The sequence below is a fragment of the Anomaloglossus baeobatrachus genome, chromosome 3 (assembly GCF_048569485.1).
Source record: "Anomaloglossus baeobatrachus isolate aAnoBae1 chromosome 3, aAnoBae1.hap1, whole genome shotgun sequence".
Lineage (NCBI taxonomy): Eukaryota > Metazoa > Chordata > Amphibia > Anura > Aromobatidae > Anomaloglossus > Anomaloglossus baeobatrachus.
Genome location: NC_134355.1, coordinates 159,879,756 through 159,904,534, shown reverse-complemented (window position 1 = coordinate 159,904,534; position 24,779 = coordinate 159,879,756). Strand labels below are relative to the sequence as shown.

General features: G+C 41.6%; 1 protein-coding gene across 1 annotated transcript in view; it reads right to left on the bottom strand.

The window, feature by feature from the left end:
• Positions 1-24,779, bottom strand: part of ADGB (androglobin) — a 499,062-nt gene that overhangs the window by 344,194 nt on the left and 130,089 nt on the right. Inside the window, exons 10-11 of the mRNA XM_075339549.1 lie at positions 15,303-15,397; positions 13,620-13,794 (exon numbers count right to left, since the gene is read on the bottom strand). Of these exons, the coding sequence (XP_075195664.1) occupies positions 13,620-13,794; positions 15,303-15,397 (270 nt within the window). The remainder of the gene's footprint in view (positions 1-13,619; positions 13,795-15,302; positions 15,398-24,779) is intronic.

Below are 24,779 nucleotides of genomic sequence, written 5' to 3'. Positions count from 1 at the left end.
GTCTGGGTCAAATTATACCTGGACCTAATCTGTGAAGGGGTTCATTTGGCCTCCCACATTGGGTTCAGGTGCACTTTAGATAAAGTTCAGTTCGGGACCCAGACTTGATCTGAACTTGATCCCGGAGCCCGGACCCCATTAAAAGTCAATGATTTGGCAGTTCAGCTCTACCTCTTGCAGCCAGCCATAAACAGAGCATTTTTGGCTAAGGAAGGGATTTTTTTTTGGTACACACTACATCCGAAAACATTGTTTTTACACCAATGAGATCCATTCAGAGAATTCAAGTTGCTCACATTGGACCAAGTACCGAGCATATCGGAGCACAATGATTCTTGATCAAGTGGTTAGCATGCGTACAGCGTCCGAACTGCAAACTAGGACACTACGTTTTTAAAGGTCCGTTTTTGGTACAGACCCCGCACTTTACAGTTCGGGTTCGCTCATCTAGATCAGTTAACCCATAAACCAGTTACTTGTAAGCTTTATCCACAAGTCTTCATAGTCTCCTACCCTAGTGGTTATGCATGTATATAGCCTGTTGGTCAGCAATAGTATATATTATAGCTTGGTCTTCTGTATTTCTGTTTTATTGAAGGCAAACGGTGCAAAATTTGTAATAAAATCCAATTGCAAAAATGTTTTCTTTTGCTGTATCTTTTAACTTCCACTCTAAGGCACAGTGATCCTTAGTTCCTCCTTTAAGCTTTGCATACTACTCCTACATGTGTGTTAATTGCCATAATCCATGAGTTTCTCTGAGTCAACCCACATATGCACTGTCAGGAAACATTTTACAGACAAACAAAAAATGCAGTCATTAAATTACCCTTTGTTAAATTCCAAACAAGTACCATAGTTTTTATACCTAAAAGGCAAGTAATTTAGTTGATTGCTAAAATAATCTTAATGTAGCCACTGGAAAATGCTTTTAGGATACAAAACATATTTTTTTTGTAAAGCATGAGTCCTGGTCTAAAGATGCTAAAGAAAGAACATCCGAATTTCCCCGATGCACCAAGTGGAACATGACAAATGGATATTGCGCACCTAAATTTGGCCCCTTGCAGTCTCTTATTATGATCAATGACATGTCTTTTGAATCACAGTAAAGTAATATATTACTGGCCTCAGTCAATATCACCACACAAAATTCACTGGCAAAGTAAATATACTATTCATTTATTCTGGTAATAATTTGATTAAAATTAATAACCGGTCTTCAAAAATAATTAAACCTGTGGTTGAAACCAATGTAATATTGTCCTGCAGTTTCTTTTAATTTGTGTTCTTAAACTTTCTGATTTATTTTTCTTTATTTGTTTTCTTTTTAGTAAAACTCAAGAGTTCTAAAATAACCCCTCAAGAGGCACAAAAACCTAAAAAACAAAACAAAAAGCATTTACTCACCTTCCCCGAGATCTGAGGTCCTGTGCTGCCACTTGCAGCTGCTCCGGTGATTGTGTAAAGGCTAAAGGGGTAATGTCAAGACGACTGCGTTCCAGACCGAGGTTGTTATGGACATGATTATATGAAGATACCCAAAATACAGGACAAGATGGTGCTTGCACCCATATTTGCATTCAGAGACTGTCTGGTTCTTTTCCTGTCAATATAGCTTAGCTTGGAATTCACCAAATTAAGAAACATCTTACTTTCTTACTTCTGTTTAATACATATTAGAAAAGTACAGTATTAAGAGATGTTAGGACAAGTGTGTCTTCTATTTCCTATTTCCTAACATTTCCTTTGTCTTTTGCCTACAACTGCTTGAAAACTTATGATATGATAAAGTATTGCATCCTTTGGAAGTGTCTAAACGTCCGTAGAATAAACAGTCTTGTCCTGCTTTGATCAGAGCACTTTGTTGATTATTGATCACTGCGAGGTTATTGTATGCATACATTTACAGTACAGACCAAAAGTTTGGACACACCTTCTCATCTCTAGAACAACTGTTAAGAGGAGACTTTGTGCAGCAGGCCTTCATGGTAAAGTAGCTGCTAGGAAACCACTGCTAAGGACAGGAAACAAGCAGAAGAGACTTGTTTGGGCTAAAGAACACAAGGAATGGACATTAGACCAGCGGAAATCTGTGCTTTGGTCTGATGAGTCCAAATTTGAGATCTTTGGATCCAACCACCGTGTGTTTGTAGAAAAGGTGAACGGATGGACTCTACATGGCTGGTTCCCACCGTGAAGCATGAAGGAGGAGGTGTGATGGTGTGGGGGTGCTTTGCTGGTGACACTGTTAGGGATTTATTCAAAATTGAAGGCATACAGAACCAGCATGCCTAAAACAGCATCTTGCAGAGGCGTGCTATTCCATCCGGTTTGCATTTAGTTGGACCATCATTTATTTTTCAACAGGACAATGACCCCAAACACACCTCCAGGCTGTGTAAGGGCTATTTGACCAAGAAGGAGAGTGATGGGGTGCTACGCCAGATGACCTGGTCTCCACAGTCACCAGACCTGAACCCAATCGAGATGGTTAGGGGTGAGCTGGACCGCAGAAAGAAGGCAAAATGGCCAACAAGTGCTAAGCATCTCTGGGTACTCTTTCAAGACTGTTGAAAAACCATTTCTGGTAACTACCTCATGAAGCTCATCAAGAGAATGCCAAGAGTGTGCAAAGTAGTAATGAAAGCAAAAGGTGGCTACTTTGAAGAACCTAGAACATAAGACATATTTTCAGTTGTTTCACACTTTTTTAAGTATTTCATTCCACGTTTTAATTCATAGCTTTGATGCCTTCAATGTGAATCTACAATTTTCAGAGTCCTGAAAATAAAGAAAACTGTTTGAATAAGAAGGTGTGTCTAAACATTTGGTCTGTACTGTATAAGACTTATAATTTGAACTACAGATAACTATGGATGGTGCACCCCCTTAGTGTGCACCGCTAAATCAAGATCAGCATCCTTGATGGTTTAGATGGCAGAAGCTGGCAAATTCAATAATTGGCTGCAGTGCTGTCAACAGGATGTAACTAGAAATGAGCAGATCGGGCAATATTCAAATTTGCCTGTTCATCTGTGTTTTTTCCCAGAAAATTTGATTTGCACAGAAGTTAATTGAAAGTACCACTCAAGCGTTTTGTTATTTTTCAGCACTGGAGTGTCGCTTTAAATCTAAGTTCCCTGCCCGTTGTTATATTCTCACCGTCTAGCAGCTTCTCCTTTTACCGACGCCTCTTTGGTCCCGCAGCGCCGTCTTGTGACCATAACTTCTGACTTGCCAGAAGTCAGAAGGTATGTCACAAGCTCTCAATGCAAGTCTATGAAAGCCAGAAAGAGACCAAACCAAGGTTCCCATAAACTAAAGATGCCAATAGGTCTCAAATTGCTGGACAGCGATGATAACAGATGAAGACACTGGAGGGTGAGTTTAAGAATAGGTGCAGGCAACTTAGATTTAAAGTATCACTCCAGTAGTGAAATTAAAAAAGGGTCTGTAAAGCGCTACAGAATATGTTGGCGCTATATAAATAAATAATAACATAAGTAGATTTATATAAGGCAAACATACAAAGGCGGTGCAATTACATTACAGGTAAATAGTTTTAATTAGTCTTTTTGCCAGGAAAACACATTTATAGATGGTACAGGCCAAGTTCTTCTGATAGCAAATGTCAAAATTCTAGTGGGAGCCAGGAGATCTAGATTACAAATGTCAAACTGACGATCATTGACAAAAGCTTTAGAAAGGAGCAGTATTATGCAACTTTTTTCCCACCGTAACGTGAAATTGTCATGGGCTGCAACCTTTGTGGGTGCATGCTCAGAAACCTACCGGGTTTTGTAAACCCAGAAACTATGGCTTAGTAACCAAGACCCCATGGATTTCAATGTCACTACTGCGTCTCCAAAGATATGACGAAGGCAGGACAAGTGGCATTGAGTAGCAGAAGAGCTGGAGAGGTTAGTACAAGTTTGGGGGGGTTATACCATTTTGATGGTCACTAGCCTTCATTCTGCTGAATCTGTGTGAAAGCAAATTACAAAATAATATGTATTTTGTCAATTGTGGATTTTTGTAAAATTCAAATGTAATTCAAGTGCACTAAAATGTAGTCACTTATCTCTAGATGTCATCTTTGCAGCTTGGAATCAAGAGTCAATGGAAAGAGTTAAATGCCGCGCTGTTGCATAAGAAATTAGTCCAAGGGTACAAGTTGGTGATTTATTTTCTCCGAATTTGAGAGAGAGCCCTCTCCCTCTACAAGAAAAAATAATGGCATGTGTTTTTCCTCCTGAAGAAAGAGAGGGTTCTTTTCTAACCGTGTAGAAAATAAATCACCAACTTGTACCCTTGGGCTCATTTCTTATGCAAGAGCCTGGCGTTTAACCCTTTCCATTGTCTCTTGATTCCAATTCCACATGGGGCTACAGCAGTTGGTTTGATGTGCATTAGTGATTGTGACTCTCACAACCATTCAAGGTGAGCCTTGACACTGTCTGATTCTATATCTCATCTCTCAGATAAGACCCTATTTTGCACTTTCCATGCTGCACTTTTCTTTTTGCCTTATATTTGCAGCTTGGTAATAGCTCAGTTATTTTTTCCCTCCCTAAGCCTCTGGAGCAATAATATTTGAAAGGGGACAACCATTTTAGCCCTTTACCATCATATGACATACACTTACATTATATGCCTGCTCCCTTTGATGAGGGCTCAATAGCTGAGGCCACTTCTTTCCCAGCAGATGATGGCTGTGTATATTCAGCCATCATTTGCCTCTAAAAGCTGTGGGTGGAGTGGAGCTCTTCTTGCGGCTGTTAAGCTGTTAAGTGCCATGATCAATCTCTGATAGCGGCATTTACAGTGCAGCAGCATGGGGGTGTATCACCTCATGTACCCATTGGCGAGCCGGGGGTCTACTGAAGATCCCCATGCTTGTCATGAAAGTATTAATATGAAAACTAACCTGTAGCTGCTGTTCATAAGAGACCATTGTTTTCTCTATGCACAGTAGTGTTGTAGTATTGTTGTATAGTACAAGCAATCAGATAATCACAGATTCAAGTTCCCCAAGGGACAGGGGCATAACAATCGTGGTCACATAGATCTCAACTGTGACCAGGCCATTGCTACAGAGGGGCCAGTAGACCCCAGCGCCTTCTTCAGCCGGATGTGCATTCGACATTCAGCTGAAGTATATTGCGCCACAGAGGCCCATCGAGTCTTTGTGCCACAGTACACCCTGCTGTTGTGAATGTCATCTGTGTGGGTGCTGTTCTGAAGCTCCCTCTGGTGGCCAGGAATGGTAGTGGAGCTAAATCTGAGCCATTGACTCAGACAGGTGTCGGTATTAATTGGGAATTGGTGAAGTCCTATTGCAGACATGTCTGGTCTATATAAGAAAGCACTTTCTGTCCGGCTGATGCTGGTTATAATTGTATATTCCCTGTCTCTGTTCCTGGCCTGGAGATTTGTCCTTCCCTGTATCCCTGAGGAAGACTTCTGCAGATAAGTTTCAGTTTTGCCTTGTTTTCTTGTTTACACCTTAGGGTGTTGTTTTTCCTTGTTGTGCTGTGTATCTGTTTTCTTGCAGGTGAAGCTTTGTTTCAATTGTGTTGTGAGCATGGGGGTTTCCCCTGTGCTGGCTTTCCTGCAGGAAAAGGGATTTTTATCCCTGTCTGATTTGATTATTTGCTCTTCTGTATTTTTGTGTTCTTTTTTGGTGTTTTGTCTCTTCCATTAATTACAGGAGTACCTGATATAGTGGGGGTGAGGTCATGTGACCTCCAGGGCCTTTTTTACTACCAGGAGTTTGGTGTTTTTCTATAGGGATTTTGCACTGACCACAATCAGTTCCCTTCCTTTGCTTTGTATCAAGTTAGTTAGCCTTTGCTAATTCTATTTTTCCTATTTGAGTATTGTGTTTTTCTATATCACCGTAATATTTATATGTGGGGGGCTACCTACTCCTTTGGGGACTGCTCTGAGGCAAGGTAGATTTCTTTATTTCATTCTGTGAGGCGTAGCTAGTTTCTCAGGCTGTGACGTGGTGTCTAGGTTTTTAGAAACGCTCCACGGCTATTTATAGTATTGTCTGATAGTCAGGGGATTGCAGTCAGCCCAGGTACCAACTATTCCTGTTTCTTGGTGTTTTTTCACCAATGGGTACTTTTTGTAATCTTCCACGGTTACCGGATCATAATACCCTACTGTATAATCAGAGTTCGGCAGCTATCCTCGGACTGTCTGTGAATGAGAGCGCATGGCAGTGATATCATGCACCATGTCTTGCACGCCGATGTACAGTGCCAGCTCCGGTGCCAGATGTAGTAGAGGATGCTGTGTGATGAGAGAGTGGAGAAAGGTGAGTAGAATTTGTTTTTGTTTTAATGCGAAGGTAGAACGGGGAACATATATTGCAGGATGGGGAACATACAGTATATCACAAAAGTGAGTACACCCCTCACATTTTTGAAAATATTTAATTATATCTTTTCCTGGGACAACACTGAAGATATGACACTGTGATACAATGTAAAGTATTCATTGCACATATGAATACTTCGCTAACATACGAATATATCGCTAAGTCATTAAAAATCGGATCTATTAAAATCAACCCAATCAATGAAGAGTGTGATGAGAAAAAAATAATATTTGCTTTTGGCCTCTAAAATACTGAAATAGAAGGTGATCAAAACATTGTATCTACCACAAAATGGTATCAATAATGACAGCTCAGGGTCTCACAAGATGTCACACAACCACAGTGACCAAACATTTAAAATGATTTGAGTCTTGGAATAAGGTGACCTAAGCAAAGAAATGAGCTGGTTGAACTGCTTGTATAGGTGGAATATGTAGATGGACATTCACACTGTGGCTATTAACAGACAAAACCTAACAAAAAAAATAAATGAGCAAAATATCTTACGTACATCTTGTTGCGGTAGGATTGCTTTAACCTTCTTTAGATTAAAATAGTGTCAGCTGAGTAGCCTATGATATTTACATGTGTCATTGCTATCTATTTACTTAATACAAAGTAATTTGCTCATTTGTTTTCAGCTTTGATTTTGCCTGTTAATTGCCACAGTGTGAATAAGCACTTACACAGTGCATTTATGCCAACAGGTGTGCCAGCTCATTTTTTAAATTGTCTTCAGTTTTTTGTGCATTGTACATATACGGGTGTAGCTCCCCGTTTTTGGGCTGTACATTTTATATACACAGCTTTCCACAGGCAAGTGTTGAAACAGTCAGTTGTTATGATCTGGTCACCTTGGATGATCATAAAAATCCCATCAGCAGAAATAAACAGAAGGGTAGTTTGAACCTGAGCTGACCACAATCCCCTATTTGTCAGACCACACTAGAAGCAAAAAATCAAATAGGACAGGGAGAATCTCCCTTTTCTTAACCCCCATGCTCATCAAAACAAAAAGACAATGCCTCTCCTGCAAGAAAACAGACTCGAAGCAAAACAAAAAGAAAAACAAGCACCCTTAGGTGTGAATAAGGCAATAGAGCAAATAAATTGCAACCCATCTGGAATGGAACAGGCACAGGATAAATGGAAGGACAACTACAAGCCAATTCAGAAACAGAGGAACAAAATCTATAACCGGCCCCCGCCAGCAGACACTGCTCTACTATATAACCCAGGCTGATCTGCAATTGGGCTTTCCAAACTCCCAATTAGCTCCCATACCTGTTGAGGCACAGTAAGCTTCACCCCCAGTCCTGACCACCAGAGGGAGCTCCAAACCATCACCCACTCAGATGACATTCACAACAGTCAGGTATGAGTCCTGTTCTGCCCCATCTATTTTGAGGCCTGCTGGCACATAGCGAGGTGAACTACAAGAACTAAGATCCATGGCGTTTACACTCTATTAATCAAAATAGAGTCAACTACATACCACATGTTATCTACATGTGCTAATACTATTTAATTAGTTATTTGCTTTCTGAAGAGTATTTGCTAAATTTTCTTTTTGTTGTGAGCTGTGTTTGTAAATGTGTGTGAATGTGCACCAACACTTTGCACTTATACTAACATGCTTCAGCTCATGCTTTTGGTTTTCTTTGGTCTTTTGTACTTTGTGGCTCCCTCCCTTTTTGGGCTGTGTATTTAGTTTATAAATCTTTCCACGGGCTGGTGTCTGAACAGTCACACTTCTGACCTTATCTATTGAGGCCTGATGGCAGTTATCGAGAGGTCAATCACTGGAGATAGGACCATCCTTCTTGGATACACCTTGTCGCGGTGGGATGCTTTTATGCTATTTGATCAAAACAGTGTCTACTAGCTACCCTATAATATTTACATGTACTACTATTTACTTACTTAGTTGCGTACTGCAAGGTATAGCTTATTTTTGTTTTTATTCTGGGTTGTTTAAATTCAAAGGGATTGAACAAAAATATAGTCCTCATTTCAGGGACTCAAAAGTAATAGGACAGAGGCGAAAACATAGTTGCGCCTGCACGAACTGGCAAGTTCTCTGCACAGGAACAAGAATTTGCCCGGCGATGTGGATGAAGCGGCTGACGTCATCCACATCACCGGGCAAAATGTCACGCCTGCACAGAGAACTCGCCTTTTCGCGCAGGTGCACCTATGTTTTCAGCTCTGCACGCAATAGGGCAGAGCAAAGTGCACCTGCACAAGCCGGAAATATGTTTGCACAGGCATGGATTTTATCCACCTGAGGCGTCATCCACGTCAATCACCACAGGAGGACAGCGAAAGGAGGAACAGGAGGCGCAGATTAGGACACCCATCGGACCGGACAATTTAAATATATGGTGTGAGATTTTATAAAGGTATTTGTAGGGTCTACGGGGGATGGGGGGAGAGGGTAATGTGCACCTCTATAGAATGTAGCAAAGGCGTTGCTTAAGGTGCTCGTTTTAGTTTAGAAGGCCAAAATCTGGTGACAGGTTCCCTTTCAGCATTTGAAATGTAGCTACTGTGAAGCATCATCCAATCAACCTTGCTGTATTTGTTTGAATATGTAGGTAAGGATGGTTGAACTTGGGGAGATCAACATCCAACACCGCGGAGATGTGAAGCCCCTCACCTGCAGCAGTCACCTCCAGGACCTCAAGGACTCCTCTCCACCTCCAGGGATGCCGCAGGGTCTTCACGTGCTGGAAATCTTTTCGCAACAGGTATGTCAGGTTAACTTTAATAGGAATCGTGACGCCACTCTTGGTTTTGCGGTCGGGATGAGGGGTGACCGCCACTGCAGTTTAACGAGCGTCTGGGGCTGATGGTGTCTGCAGTCTGGGGTTATGGCCTCCCGAGAGTGAGGCTGGACCCAGGGGCTCGGGTGTATATGCGTTGAACCACAGGTCGCAGAAGAACTCACACACAGTCCAGAATGTCTTTCAGGGTTTTTACTCACGTTCAGTTGTTCACTGTGAGGTAACCCGGGCGATGCTGAGACAAACTGCAGGGAGAACCAGGTATCCTTCAGGCTGATATAGAGGTGACTGCAAGCTCGCCTTCCTAGCACTTCTTGTTTCGGATAATCCCCGACTTGAAGTATATGGGATTCATCCAGGGAAGTCGCATCGGCCTTTTCTCCCCTTTCTGGCCCGTTTGCTGGCAGCATGGACCAAGTAAAGATGGCTTCTCGCCCTATCTCACTTATGGGCCCCCTCGTTGATGCTGATGCTGCGGACTCTGTGTGTTTGGTGAGACACCTGGAGTGCCATCACCAGCAAGTTTTAGCAGACCACTAAATGGATGTCTGGCTCTAGGGACCTGTCCCCGTACGTGCCTGGTCTACCAGGAGTCCCCGTTCTCAATCACCCCGCTTCTTCCTGAGTTGTCTTTCTGGCTGACTGTGTGGCAACCGAACTCCCCCGCAAGCAGCCACTACACTGCAGGGTCTGAGTAGCGTGTCTGCGTGTCCGCTCTCTGCTTCAGACTGACATGTGTCCTCTGTCTTGGACTGCCTCTGCATAACTCCTTCCAGATTCTCCACTGCACCACTAGCTGAGATGTGGAGGCCACGCCCCTTCCTTGGTCTGCCCAGGGGTTCCCTCTAAGGTGTGTGTGAGCCCTGGTTAAAGTGTGTCTGTGTGTCCACACCCTAATCAGACTTTGGGATTACCTGTTTGTACTCACCCAGCATGGGTGCAGTACTCAGTGATGCCTGACCAGGTCAGGGGCGCCACAGAGACACCATCACGTGTTTCTCAACGCAGTGACACTAGAACAAGGCCCCCTGGGAAAATATGCAAAACAAGAATGCCGCGGAGACACCATCACATGTTTCTCAACGCTGGCAGGAAAATTAGCCAGGTCTTTCACAGGGAAGGAACAACCACGGAAGGGCAGTCTCCAGTCAAGAAAACCGCCTATGCCAAAACATGGTATCCATCCACAGACAGCTGTTTCGGGGTATTTGCCCCTCATCAGTGTGGAGTAGGAAACTGGCTAGTGGGAGCAATGTCTAGTAAAAGACTACATAGGTAAGGATGGTTGACCTCAGGGAGATCAATATCCAACACCGCGGAGACACCATCACGTGTTTCTCAATGCAGTGGCACTAGAACAAGGCCCCCTGGGAAAATATGCAAAACAAGAATTCCGCGGAGACACCATCACATGTTTCTCAAAGCTGGCAGGAAAATTAGCCAGGTCTTTCACTGGGAAGGAACAACCACGGGAAGTGCAGTCTCCAGTCAAGGAAACCGCCTATACCAAAACATGGTATCCATCCAGAGACAGCTGTTTCAGGGTATTTGCCCCTCATCAGTGTGGAGTAGGAAACTGGCTAGTGGGAGCAATGCCTAGTAGAAGACTACATAGGTAAGGATGGTTGACCTCGGGGAGATCAACATCCAACACCGCGGAGACACTATCACATGTTTCTCAACGCTGGCAGGAAAACTAGACAGGTCTTTCACCGGGAAGGAACAACCATCCTTGCCTATGTAGATACCATGTTTTGCTATAGGCGGTTTCCTTGACTGGAGATTGCCCTTCCCGTGGTTGTTCCTTCCTGGTGAAATACCTGGCTAGTTTTCCTGCCAGTGTTGAGAAACATGTGATGGTGTCTCCGCAGCATTCTTGTTTTGCATATTTTCCCAGGGGGCCTTGTTCTAGTGTCACTGCGTTGAGAAACACGTGATGGTGTCTCCACGGTGTTGGATGTTGATCTCCCCGAGGTCAACTATCCTTACCTATGTAGTCTTCTACTAGGCATTGCTCCCACTAGCCAGTTTCCTACTCCACACTGATGAGGGGCAAATACCCTGAAACAGCTGTCTGTGGATAGATACCATGTTTTGGTATAGGCGGTTTCCTTGACTGAAGACTGCCCTTTCCGTGGTTGTTCCTTCCCGGTGAAAGACCTGGCTAGTTTTCCTGCCAGTGTTGAGAAACATGTGATGGTGTCTCCGCAGCATTCTTGTTTTGTTTGAATACGAGCAGAAAGTATACCCCTGTACACTTCAAAATTCATCCAGCTGCTTCTGTCTTCAGTCACATCATCAATAAACACTAGTGACCCATGCTTGCCCATTCCATCACACAGCCTCCACCATGTTTTACAAAGGATGTGGTGTGCTTTTGATCACGAGCTGATCCAAGCATTCTTCATACTTTCTTCTTCCTATCATTCTGGTACAGGTTGATGTTAATTTCATCTGTCCAAAGAATGCTTTTCCAGAAGTGGTCTGACTTCTTTAGATATTTTATTGGCAAAGTCTAATTTGGCCTTTCTATTTTTCACGCTGATTAATGGTTTGCACCTTGCGGTGAACCTTCATTATTTGCTCTCAAACCTGCTTTCAGATGCCATTTAAACACCTACTTATATACTGAAATAGCTACCTCCTGGAGAGTGTTCTTCACTTGGGTAGATATTATGAATGGGTTTTTCTTCATCATGTAAAGGATTCTATGATCACCCACTATTCTTGTCTTCTGTGGACTTTCAGGCCTTTTCGAGTTCCCAAGCTCACTAATGCCCTCTTTTTGTTTTTCAAACTGATTTGGCCACTTCTAACATTTCTGCTATCTCTCTGATGGATTTCTTCTTCTTTTTTTTTTGAGCCTAATAACAGTGGGGTTTTTTTTCCATTGAGAGCTCCTTTTGCCAGATGTGGTGGGTTCACAGGAACAGGTCCCAAATGGAAAAATGTCAAATCTGGAATCAGTTCCAGACCTTTCACCTGCTTAATTGATGATGCATTAATGAGGGAATAGCTCATGCAGCAAGTTAAAGTGCTTTTAAGATAATTGTCCAATACCTTGAGAACGAGACAGCTACAGAACTGTAATTCCTGAACTGTTAAGGCTGCTTTACACGCAGCGACATCGATTCGCTAGTGATGTCGCTAGCGATAGCACCCGCCCCTGTCATTTGTGTGTCACGGGCAAATCGCTGCCCGTGGCGAACGATATCGCCGGTACGCGTCACACCAACTTACCTTCCTAACGACGTCGCTGTGGCTGGCGATCAACCTCTTTTTTAAGGGGGCGGTTCGTGCGGCGTCACAGCGATGTCACACAGCAGGCCTCCAATAGAAGTCGAGGGGTGGAGAGCAGCCGCATGAATGTCACTCCTACCTCGTTGCCGGAGGACGCAGGAACGCTGTTGTTTGTCGTTCCCAGGGTGTCACATGTAGCGATGTGTGCTGCCTCAGGAACGACGTACAACCTGCGTCCCAACCGATCAACGATTTTTTGAAAATGAACAACGTGTCAACAATCAACGATTTGGTGAGTATTTGGGATTGTTAGTGGTCGCTTGTAAGTGTCACACGCAACAACGTCGCTAACGAGGCTGGATGTGCGTCACGAATTTCGTGACCCCAGCTATAACTCGTTAGCGATGTCATTGCATGTAAAGCGGCCTTTACTTCAATAAGGATGTGAATACCCTATAATAATCCTGAGAGGCTGCACTTTAAGCTCATATTGATTATATGACTGTATCATGAATATGTTTTAGTAAACAACTAAAATGACATTTGTGTTGTTGTCCAAATATTTCTTCTGAGGGCAGATCAAAGTACTGTAATGCGTAGGCGCGAGGAAAGGTTAAACACCGCCCATGCATGCACACTACAATAGTTTGATTTTCCCTGAGCAGGGCAGATCAAGGTGCGCCTGCACAGGACCTCAATGCCGGCCAGTGTGCATGACGTAGGATGTGTCACACAGGCCTCAGAAGAAGGAGGAAAGCCGTAGAGAGGAGGTGCAGGACCGGAGAGAAGCAACACTCTGTGGACCGGACCGCCCCTTAGGTGAGTATTTTAAAAGCGTTTTTTACGTTATACAGAGTAGCCTGGGCTCTTATACACAGTATTCTAGAATGTTGTATATAAGAGCTCCCTGCTGGTAGCAGCAGCTTATAGTCGTCAAATCTGGTGACTGGTTCCATTTAAGACTTTGAATTCATGAAAAATGATATCATTTAAGTAACAAATATACCACATGTCTTCCTTTAAAAGCATTAACCCCCATAGGATTATCTGATACTAACAATGCATGGTCAGTAAGAACGCACTAAGAATTCATATTGGAGATTTCCATTGCTCGTCTACTCAGCCATGAAAGAAAAGAAAGGTAGCATTACATTTTTTTCTGAAGCTGCAAGAAAATATACTGTATATCTACACAAATTTACCTTTAGCTTCATCTGTAACATTAACATCTTTTTTCTGTCTTATCAGTTTCCATCGTGGCACAGGAGGTGGTTTTGGTGGAGCAACTAAAGGGCACGATCGAGTTCGAGACACAAGTACTGGGTGGTTGTGAATGTGAGATAATCCATATTGTCTCAGCTTTTCTGAAGAGCTTGCCTTGTAACAAAAAATATACAGATTAATTTCCTTAGTTCACACAGATCATATGACATCACATATATTATTGCAGTAAAGAGTCAATGTAGAACTGTCTTTGCTAGATTTACTAAGATTTAAAAAGAACGTCTTCCTTCAGAAAATCTTCATCCCAGTTGTTTTTTACTCACTATGTCCAGGTTCAGCACTGAGTCTCTGGCACTGCTCCTTGTGACCGTTATTTGCTGCTGTCTTGCTGCCCCATCAACATTAAAGCAGCCAACCATTGATCAGCGACTTTGCCCATGCAGAAGGAAAGCCTGTCTCGGAGCCACTAAGCTCAATGATTGGCTGTCGATGTGATATCAGCCAATAACAGACACCACCAGAGATTTAGAGCTTCACTTGGGGTCAGTGAGTAAAAAGCATTTGTTTTTCTACAACAAACGGCAGCCGATAAAGATTTTCTGAGGGGGTCAAACTCTTTAATAAGTAGACGCGGTATACTTTATCTGAATGGGCTGGATAATAGATTCTCAAGAATAGAATCTTTACACTTTTGTCTATCTTATCTACCACCACATATTATTTCACTTACTTATAAAAAAATATTTTGATCCAAAATTGTGGTGCATAAGTCATGTTCTTTTTCATCAAAGTTCTCCACTCCCGTACACTTGGTGAAGCCATTTTTTTTTCAGTGTTAACCACAAGAAGTATTTTAAACATCATCTAGATTGGTCTGATATTTGATGTGCCAAAAATGGTAAAAAAAAAGTGAAGGCCCATGCTCAAAATTAATTATATAATTAACAGTCAATGGAACCATCAGATAAGAGGATTTTATGTTCAATGTTACACTCATTGCAAGCATTCTAAATTCTGCATATTATAAATCGTATTATCACTTGATAATATGGATGTGTGGGTACTGAAAAGCAGGTACTGATAAGTGAAATTAATTTTCTAAAGAAAAATTGGGGTCAAAAAGGTTGGCTCCACACTAATGATTGGCTGAAACAAGGCAAGAGCTCAATAAAAAAGTAAAACTGACTTTTACATTTAAAGAAAAAAAACATTTAACCTAAGAAAATCCTGCTCCTCTGACTTAACAAGCCATAAGGGACTTGGAGGTTTAAGATGAAGTAGAGGCCTTCTGGGGCCAAGGCTAGGGTCACATGTAAAAATGCATATTAAAATGCCGAAAGTGTCAGAAGCCTACAGCTAGAAATCTCTATAAAATTCTACAAGTAATAAAGCCTACTTCCATGACCTATGACATTACCAAGTGTACAGGGAAGACAATACTCCAGGTATGCAGGAATTCGAAAGGAAAGCTTGAGCACTGGACACCTTTGCTCATCTGAATACTGCACCAATATACTGTAAATATTTTTTCACTATAACATCAGTGAAAATACACTAATATTTCAGACTGCTCTTTTAAATTACACTTGGTAAATAAAAATGAAATTCACAAGACGTTCAAAATGTTCTGTTTATGGGTGAATGCAGCTAAAACTTCTTACCATCTGCCCAAGTAAGGAAATCTTCTGCTCACTCAAATGGAGTGGTAAGTAACTTGCGTACACAACCATCTGGGGCACCAGGGTTACAGATGTGACTGTAGAGAAATATACATAGAGAATGTTCTTCTGCTTGAAAGATTAATTTAGACTCTAACAAAGTTTGTTCATTTCAAGTATAGTCATGTGAAATAGAAACACCACATTGGAAAAAGTAACCAAACTAAAGTTCTAAATATAAGAAGTCAAGAGAAGTTTCTCGGAGTAATTAGTGCTACATTTTATGATGCAGATGAGAACCCCTTTAGGTGTCTGGAGAACGATAACTTGCATGTCCCCCTGACATAGCAAGCAAGGCCAGTGTAATTTAGGAATGCGTGAAAAAGATAATTGCATTTCTGTAGAAACATTCTCTAAGGAGAGCCATATAAAAATAAAGCCAGGACAAGCTTCATGTTAAGCTGTGCTAATAAATAAAATCCCTCAGGTTTTTTCTATATGTTCTATTTTAGTTGAAGGGTTGAGTACAAAAAATATAATTAGGTCAAAGCCATTATAAAATGAGAAAAACAGGCAAGCTTTGAAAGTTATAGGTCTCTTCAGGTCACCGCGCTCAAGGTGTGTAAAAGTAAGAAGGAATAGAAGTGAAAAATATTTTCTTGCTTGAATATAACCTAGATAATATTGTAAGGTGTTACATGTCCTTGCTTTAGTTTTAGGCCTTGCTCCCTTCTCTTATGGTGTCTTGCTTTACAGTAGTCCATGTCAGTTTCTCAGGTAACCCAGCAAATGTTTCAGATACCACCACCCAAGCCTCTTTCAGGTTGACCCAAGGCAGAACTCCGGTGCTTGGATATTAAAAAGCATTGTACACAGTTGCCTCAAGTTTGTCGTTTTGCTTCCACTTTACTTTGCTTGGTTCCAGCCAGGTTTATAATTTTCCACCTCTGCTATTCCTTACTTTCATGCCACATTCAGACTGAGAGTACGGTTCCACTTGCACATGACTCGCACGAGTCTCGCAACGATATCAACTGGCATGGCCTGACGCTCTCCGGATACGAGCGTGCAGCTGCATGAAATACATGCATATTACAGAGCGGTTTATGTAAGCTGGAGGCTTTAGTGAAGATATGGCAACTGAAGTCAAACATTAATAAATATAAGGTAATGCTCTTGAGAAACAAAATGTACAAAGTGCATATTGGTGGGCTAACAAACTCACCTTAGTGCCAGCTGATAAGGTAAGTAACATTTTGAGATGTGTTAAAAGTGGCATAGATACTCATCACAAGAAAATAGTTTTGACTCTGTACAAGTCAGTAGTGTAGCCACAATTCATCTCTCAGCTGCATTTGACACTGTGGATCACCAGCTCCTCCTCACAATTTTCCACTCTATAAGCCTCAAAGAAACTGCTCAGTCTTGCGTTTTCTCCTACCTCTGATGGCTATCACTTGTCAGCTCTTCCTCCTATTATCTTCCCCTTACTGTAGGGGGTAAAAATACTAGGGATTGTCTGCCTACCGTCTCTAATACCATGTCCTTCCTCTATCTAAAACTGAATCTCTACAAAACTGAACTTGCCGTGTTTCATCCCCTTACTAACTTACCCGATATTGCATTTCAACCATAACTCCCAAGCAGCCTGCCCAATGTATTGGAGTCATATTTGGCACCAAACTGTCTTTTATTCCTTAGATTCAATCACTCACTGACTCACATCAACTACATTGTAGCAATTTCTCCAGAATCCAACCTGTTCTCATCTTTGAAACTGCAAAAACCCTTACTTTTGCTCTTGTCCTTCTCATCTGGACTACTGAAACTCTTTACTGACCTCTAACCAAACTTACTCCTCTCCAATCCATGCTGAATGTGAAAGAAATAATTTTATTTGAGTTGTTACATCAATGCCTCCAACTTGTGCCAGTGAGTACACTCGTTACCCAACTACTACAGAGTACAATATAAACTTACCTCTCTCACCCACAAAGCTCTCCACAGTTCTGCACAACCATATTTCTCCTCCCTCATATCTTTTTATCACCCTACACAGCTTTCTGTTCTGAAACTGATCTAAGACTAACATCTTTCATAAGCCAAACCTCCCACTTTTATCTCCAAGACTTCTTTCACGCTGTGACAGTTTCCTGGAATGCACTATCCCAGACAAGCCGATAAATACCTAGCCTTCACATTCTTAAAAGTAATTTAAAAACACATCTCTTTAGACATACCTATCACTTCACTTCACTAATATAACTATTCCCTGTATCTCCTTTCTATTTATTCCGCAGAATCTGCTCTGTTATGGTCAGAAGATCGCTGACATTCCCATAGATTTCCCATTCAAGGGAAAAAAACATCCCTTATCCAGAGATAGTGGCTACCCAATATCTAAGACCCACTACCCCAAATGTCCAGGAGGAAAAACGTGAAAAAACAGAAAAAAGACTACAAGAGTGGTTGGTAACTAACAGGCGGCAATCGCCTGACTATATAAAAAAAACTAAAAATAGTGGTGGAGCGTACCTGCTTTACCTAGATGCTTCGTCACCGCCTAAGAAACTAGCTAGCCTCAAAGATGAAGAAAGAAATTCTAACTTGCCTCAGAGCAGCCCCAAAGGGATAGTTAAAGCCCCCAACAAACTGTATATGGATGATGATATAAGAAATAAACAATACACAGATGGTTAGGAATAGACTTGAGCAAAGAGAGGCCCTGCTAACTAAGACACCAAAGGATAGGATAAATCACTGGGTGCAGCCAGCAAAACCCTAATATATGCCAACTCCTGATGATCAAAATTCCGTTAGGAACACATGATCCTCCACCCATCTAAGAGAGGTTGTCTCAAAAAGTAGCAAAATATTCAATGTCCAACAGGACTAATAGTGAGCAGTCCATTAATGTGGTCTAATAAACTGTACAACAAAGTAAATATGCAAAATGATGGTGAAAGGTCTTCACTGGAATCTCAGCAATGTCCCTTTGTTAAAGTTCATCAGTGGGAACACAATGGGGCACCAAACACATAAATGACCAAAAAACGCAGGACCATGTTCAGACAAAGAGAAAAACTCCACTATGCATTTTTTTCCACTGTCAATGAACAATCTTCATAGAATTTCAAAACTAATTGAAACAGAATCAAAATAAGCATTGCACATAAGAGAAAAATGCATGAAAACTGTTCAGTCACAGGCTAGATATCAAAGTACTTATCCAAGGTGCCAAAGGCGATTTCAGGATGACTATGAAAAAAGGCAAAAATTTAACCCATAGAAGCAGACAAACTGTAGCAGACAACACTGGAAATCTCAAAGAGAAAAAGAAAAACTGGAGCGCACTGGAAAAGTGTCCGGCAGGTCACAGGCACACGGCCGACATGACAGGAGGATCTGGTGTTCAAGACTCGATCACTAGAGAATAACTGACACAGGAAACTATATCACCGGCATCAGCTTGAGGCAGAATCTCTTACTGTATACACCAAGGGCTGGAAATGATTGGCCCACTGGGATTAGAGCCAAGCCCTGCACCTGTCTAACTGACAAGCACAGAACCTGACTCACTTTCAACACTGGCCACTTGAGGGAGCCCAAAAATTTTCCCAGGAAGAATCTGAACCCCTTCACAATCGGCAATGGCCAATCAAACAGAAACACCATCCATAACACTGCTGTCTCTTATTCATCTGTCTCTGCATCCTCCATGCACTCAATCAAAGTTGGTAACTGTAGTTAGACAGATACAGGCTGACGAGGGCTCATGCATCTGTATATGAAAACCCATATTTATTATTATAATGATACAGATTTCTCATTAATCTTTTTCTTCAACAAATGACTGGATGTTATGGTAACCCAGTGGTACCCCGCAATTGCGTTACAGGCAGTGATGGTAGTTGATGCGCAGTAATGCAATTGAAATGTCACTGTAAGAGATTGTCAGCGGCATTGAAATGGTTAGGTGCACTCATAGGAACAAGCTCCGGTTGCTGCAGTTACAGGCAGATGCCAGCTATGTAACACAGTGGACATCTCCCTGGTATGAAGCAGGCTCCACTCCAGAGTCAGCTTCATACATTTTTAAGAAGTAATGAAAAAACAAATGTACATCATAGGACTTTAACCCCTTATCACAATAGGACATACAGTTCAGTTACATTCTATTGCATCTCACAAACTTTGAATGTGGACGCACAAGCCGAGCCAGCATCTTTCCCGGCACATGATGGCTATGATATTCTACCATCATCTGCTTTAACAGCCAAATGTTAACCTGTTAAATGCTGCTGCCAATCGCTGACAGTGGCATTTACAATGCACCGGTGGGGGGCACTGTGCTAACAGCCCATTAGTTCCTCTGCGACGCAATTGCGGGGTGCTGATGAGTTGCCGTGGTAGCTTTGGTCTGCTGTGCCAGTCATGATGGCTCTGCTGTGAACGCTAGCTGCTGGCTGGTTTTCATAGGAGACCATGATTTGTGCTATACACAGCAGAACTGTAGTACTGCTGTGTATAGTACAAGCAATTAGACAATCACAGGTTGAAGTCTCTTAAAGGGACTCACCTGAGGGCAGCAGAATGATATAGGCAAAGAGATCCTGAACCCAATGATGTATCACTTAGATTACTGGCTGCAGCTATTCTGACACAGTCAGAATTTTTAGATTTAGGCATGTAGCAGAGCTGAGAGAGCTGTCCCGCCCACACCAGGCCCTCAATAGAAATTGTACATTGACAATGAGTTGTCAATCAAGGGAGGGAGCGTGCCAGACTGCCACACGCATTACATTGTAGTCCGAGCAATGAGGAATCCTGCTTGTGTCCTACTGCTTAAATAAGTAAAGCAAATAAACAACAGATCAGACCTAAACAAGACAGGCATCCTGCAAAACCTGCTGACAGATTCCCTTTAAGGGAATAAACATGTACAATGAAATTAAAACAAAAATAAAAAAAAGATATTGAAATTAAAAACATATAAGTTTAAATCACTCAATCTTTCTCTGATTAAAAATAATGAAATAAAAAAACCCTCATATGTGGTATTGTTACGCCGGAAAAGTCCGATATATGAAAATTTTAAATTAAGTAGCCCAATCTATAAATTCTGTAATGACAAAAACAAATCAAAATGTCAGAATTGTGTTTTCTTGGCTGTTACAGGAATATGGTGACAGAAGCATATTTTGGTATTCCCATTACTGTAGTGATGTGGAGATTTTTACCATACAATGAACACTAAATAGAAAAAAAACAAAAAACAATTGTGGAATTGTGGGTTTTTTGTGGGTTGTGGTTTTTTTTTTGCAATTTCAGAACAATTGGGAATTTTTTTCCTGATTTTCAGTTAGTCATATCATAAAATGGACAGTTTCATTTAAAAGTACAACTCATCCCGCAAAAAACAGGCCTTCATATGGCTATGTTGACGGAAAAATGAAAAAGTTATGGGTTTTGAAAGGAAAGGAAAAAGCGAAAATGCAAAAAAGAAAAATAGCCGTGACACAAAGGAGTTAAGGGATAAAGACTAATATGTCACAGAATACAGAGTATATTTTACATCACAATAGACTTCAAAGTACTATGTGGCCTCATAAAAAAGAATACAAAACTATTGAAGAATGGCATTAAATAGGTGTGAGTGAATTCAGTCGAAAAGTATTACAGTATGCAATTGTATCTGACATAAAATGAAATTATACAGATATTCAGTGAATCATAGGTGCTGCTTCCAAGATGTTCCATCCTGTCTATCGCCACAAGCAAAAAATCTGTTATTTTCTGACTCCTAGCATTTTTATTTTGTAACAATAATATAAAAATTATACATTTTTAATTCTCAACTCAGTACTAGCCCCAAACGTTCCCGACAACCTCCCCCCTAAAAAAACAGAAGCAAAAAAACATCTATGATCTATGCTATGTAAGTAATATACATCTCCGCCATAGAGATGTAAAAGACATAAGTAATCTACATTTATGACTGCCTGCACCACTCCACTTAAGTGTTACTGTGTTGGCACAAGATACATTGCCCGGTTAACATGTACCTATCATGTTGTGTATGCCATCTGTCTTCTTCCAGATATACCCAGCGTACTGCCACTGGCATTGTATCAATCTGTGTTTAGCCAATTGCTTAAGAATCATCTGACAATACTATTACTGCATTTTTTTTAAATCTTGTGGTACAGATGGAGACATTTGCATAATGTTGCTTAGTAAAATATAAGCCATAGCTGTACATACAGGATAACCAGACATAATATGCTGTATGAGCAATCCTTTTGAATTGGAAATGGATTTAAAAGGATTGACCTCAGGACATCCAATTGTTCGAGCAGAAATGCCATTGTAACCGTCATCGTCGGAGCAAAGACCAGTAGATATTATTTTAAAGAGGACCAATCAATTATTGGAAAGCTTCATGATGTAAAAGGAGAGCAACGTACATAATCTTTCTCAAATTTACTGATAATAGCTTTAACCTTTTAAAGGGAACCTGTCACTAGGTTTTTCCCTTATAAGCTGCGGCCACCACCAGTGAGCCCTTATATACAGCATTCCAGAATACTGTATATAAGAGCTCAGGCCGCTCTGTAGAACATAAAAAACCCTTTATAATACTCACCTAGGGGGCAGTAGGGTCCAATGGGTGTTGCTGCTCTCGGTCCGGCACCTCCTCCATCTTGTGGGATTGCCCAGACCCATGTGCATGACACGTCCTGCGTCATTCACAGTGAGGCCTCTATGACTTTCCTGCATATGCGCACTTTGATCTACCGTGCTCTTGACAACCAAAGTACTGTAATGTGCAGCGCGAGAAAAGGTCCAAGACCACCCGCGCATGTACACTACAGTACTTTGATCTTCCCTCAGCAGGAACGCAATGGAAGCCTCTCTGTGAATGACGCAGGATGCGTCATGCACACAGGGCTTGGCAAGAGGACGGCAATCACACAAGAAGGATGAGGCTCCAGACCGAGAGCAGGGACACCTATCGTACCGGACTGCCCGCTAGGTCAGTATTATAAAGGTGTTTTTAACGTTCTACAGAGTGGCCTGGGCTCTTATATACAGTATACTGGAATGCTGTATATAAGAGCTTACTGGTGGTGGCCGCAGCTCATAAGGGAAAAACCTGGTGACGGCGTCGATTTAAAAGGTTAACGCTGTTATCACTAAATTTGAGAAAGAATATGTACTTTGCTCTCCTTTTACATCATGAAGCTTTCTAATAATTGATTAGTCCTCTTTAAACTAATATCTCTTGGTCTTTGCTCTGACGTTTGAATTTTTTATGGAATGCTTTATATAAGAGCTTACTGGTGGTGGCGGCAGCTCATAAGGTAAAAACCTTGTGACAGGTTCCCTTTACGAAAGAGAGGCTGAAGTTGGGCTCTATGCTGTATCACTATTTGACAGACAATCCAGTGAGCCTTTCTGCTTGCCAGTGGGTGATAGCACTGTGTGAGGGGAGAATGGGAGCATGAAGCATGCAAACACAGAGCGTGCTGTTATCTCACACACACGGAAAGTGCTGCTATCTTTATACAAATGGGAGGTGTTGTTACCTTCATATATTGGGGAGTGTCTGACATCTTTTTTTTTATAACTGAATGTTTTATTAAATTTTTTAAAAACAGACATGGAAAAAGTACATGAATGCATAGATATGTCTCACAAGCATATGAGCTATAACTGTAAACCAAGAATCAGTATACATATCATACTATCCACTAATACAATAAAACCAGGGAATGTGACAAGACAAACAAAACAATACTAGACAAGGAGATATAAGGATGGGGGGGATGAAGTGGTGAGGGTGGATATATCAGGCTTCCATCAAAACCATGCCTTACTATTATTCTTTATTGGCCCAATAGGTGTCCCAAAGTGACCAAACGCTCTCAACATGATCTACCGTGTTATTTGACAGGGCAGATACATACTCCATCCTTCTCACATCTTGGATCCGAGAATGGAGATCTGTAAGTGAGGGTGGATGGGCCGATCTCCAGTTACGGGCAATCAGACATCTAGCTGCTGTAGTTATATGTAACAATAACCGCTTCACTCTTTTCCCCAGCTGAACAAGTGGTATATTTAATATATAGAATTTAGGATCCAGGGGAACCCGAAGGCCAGTTACTTTATATATAAGGGATTGCACCAACCTCCAGAAGCACTGGATAATGGGGCATACCCAGAATATGTGTGGTATGTCTCCTCCTGTAGCTCGACACCTCCAACAATTGTCAGGTATAGCTGGGTTTAGTTTATGTAGTAGTGATGGGGTGTGATACCAATACATGAGTAATTTATACTGATTTTCCTTATAGACATAGCATGAGGATGTCTTAGAGGCAGTATCCCAGATCCGTTTCCGCATACACAGGGGAATGGTCTCACCAAGGAAATCTTCCCATTTCCTCATATATGTATGATCTGGCTTATCTACTGGGCAGGGGGTAATTAAAATACGGTATATATCTGAGATGATAAGGAATAACGTTTGGAACACCATTCTAAGTCTGAACCGGATGCAAAAATCCAAAAAAACATCACTATGGGGAGATAAGGTATGCACACCAGTGACTATGCAAGGGGAACACATGAAATAGCAGAAACTGCCGTGTGAATACTGACCTGAAAAATCCAATAGCTATATGTAAGAGTGAAAATGTGAAAAATGGAATCTGCACCACTGCCACGAACACATGAATCAAGAGAAATTTAGCTACTGAATTGATCAATGCAATAGAGCCCCAACACTACGCCAAAGTAATACTTTGGCGTAGTGTTGGGGCTCTATTGCATTGATCAATTCAGTAGCTAAATTTCTCTTGATTCATGTGTTCGTGGCAGTGGTGCAGATTCCATTTTTCACATTTTCACTCTTACATATAGCTATTGGATTTTTCAGGTCAGTATTCACACGGCAGTTTCTGCTATTTCATGTGTTCCCCTTGCATAGTCACTGGTGTGCATACCTTATCTCCCCATATATCTGAGATGAGGCCTTTAGTAGAGACCCCAGCTCTGCATAATCTCTCAAAAAGTGTAGGGATAGAGACTTCTAAGGAGGTAAAAAGGGAGTGCATCAGGTGTCTAATTTGTAAATACCGATATTGGGAATTGCCAGGGAGATTAAATTTATCAGCTATGGTGGCGTAGGGGAGAAGGACTCTGGAACGTGCGTCTACTATGTCAGCAAAGCAAAAGAGTTTCCTGTCAAACCATGTCTTAGTCGCTGTACCCTGCATACCGTCTGGCATTCTGGGATTAAAAAGAAAAGAAGTCAATGGAGAGTGTTCAGATTTAAGTGGAAACTTTTTGACACAACAGTCCCATATCCTCTTCGTGAAGGCTATAGGGCCCAGAGTATGTGGGTCAGGCTTGTTTGATGAGGTGCCCCAGAGGTAGGAATTGGGGTGTATTGGGGCGAGCCATAACTTCTCT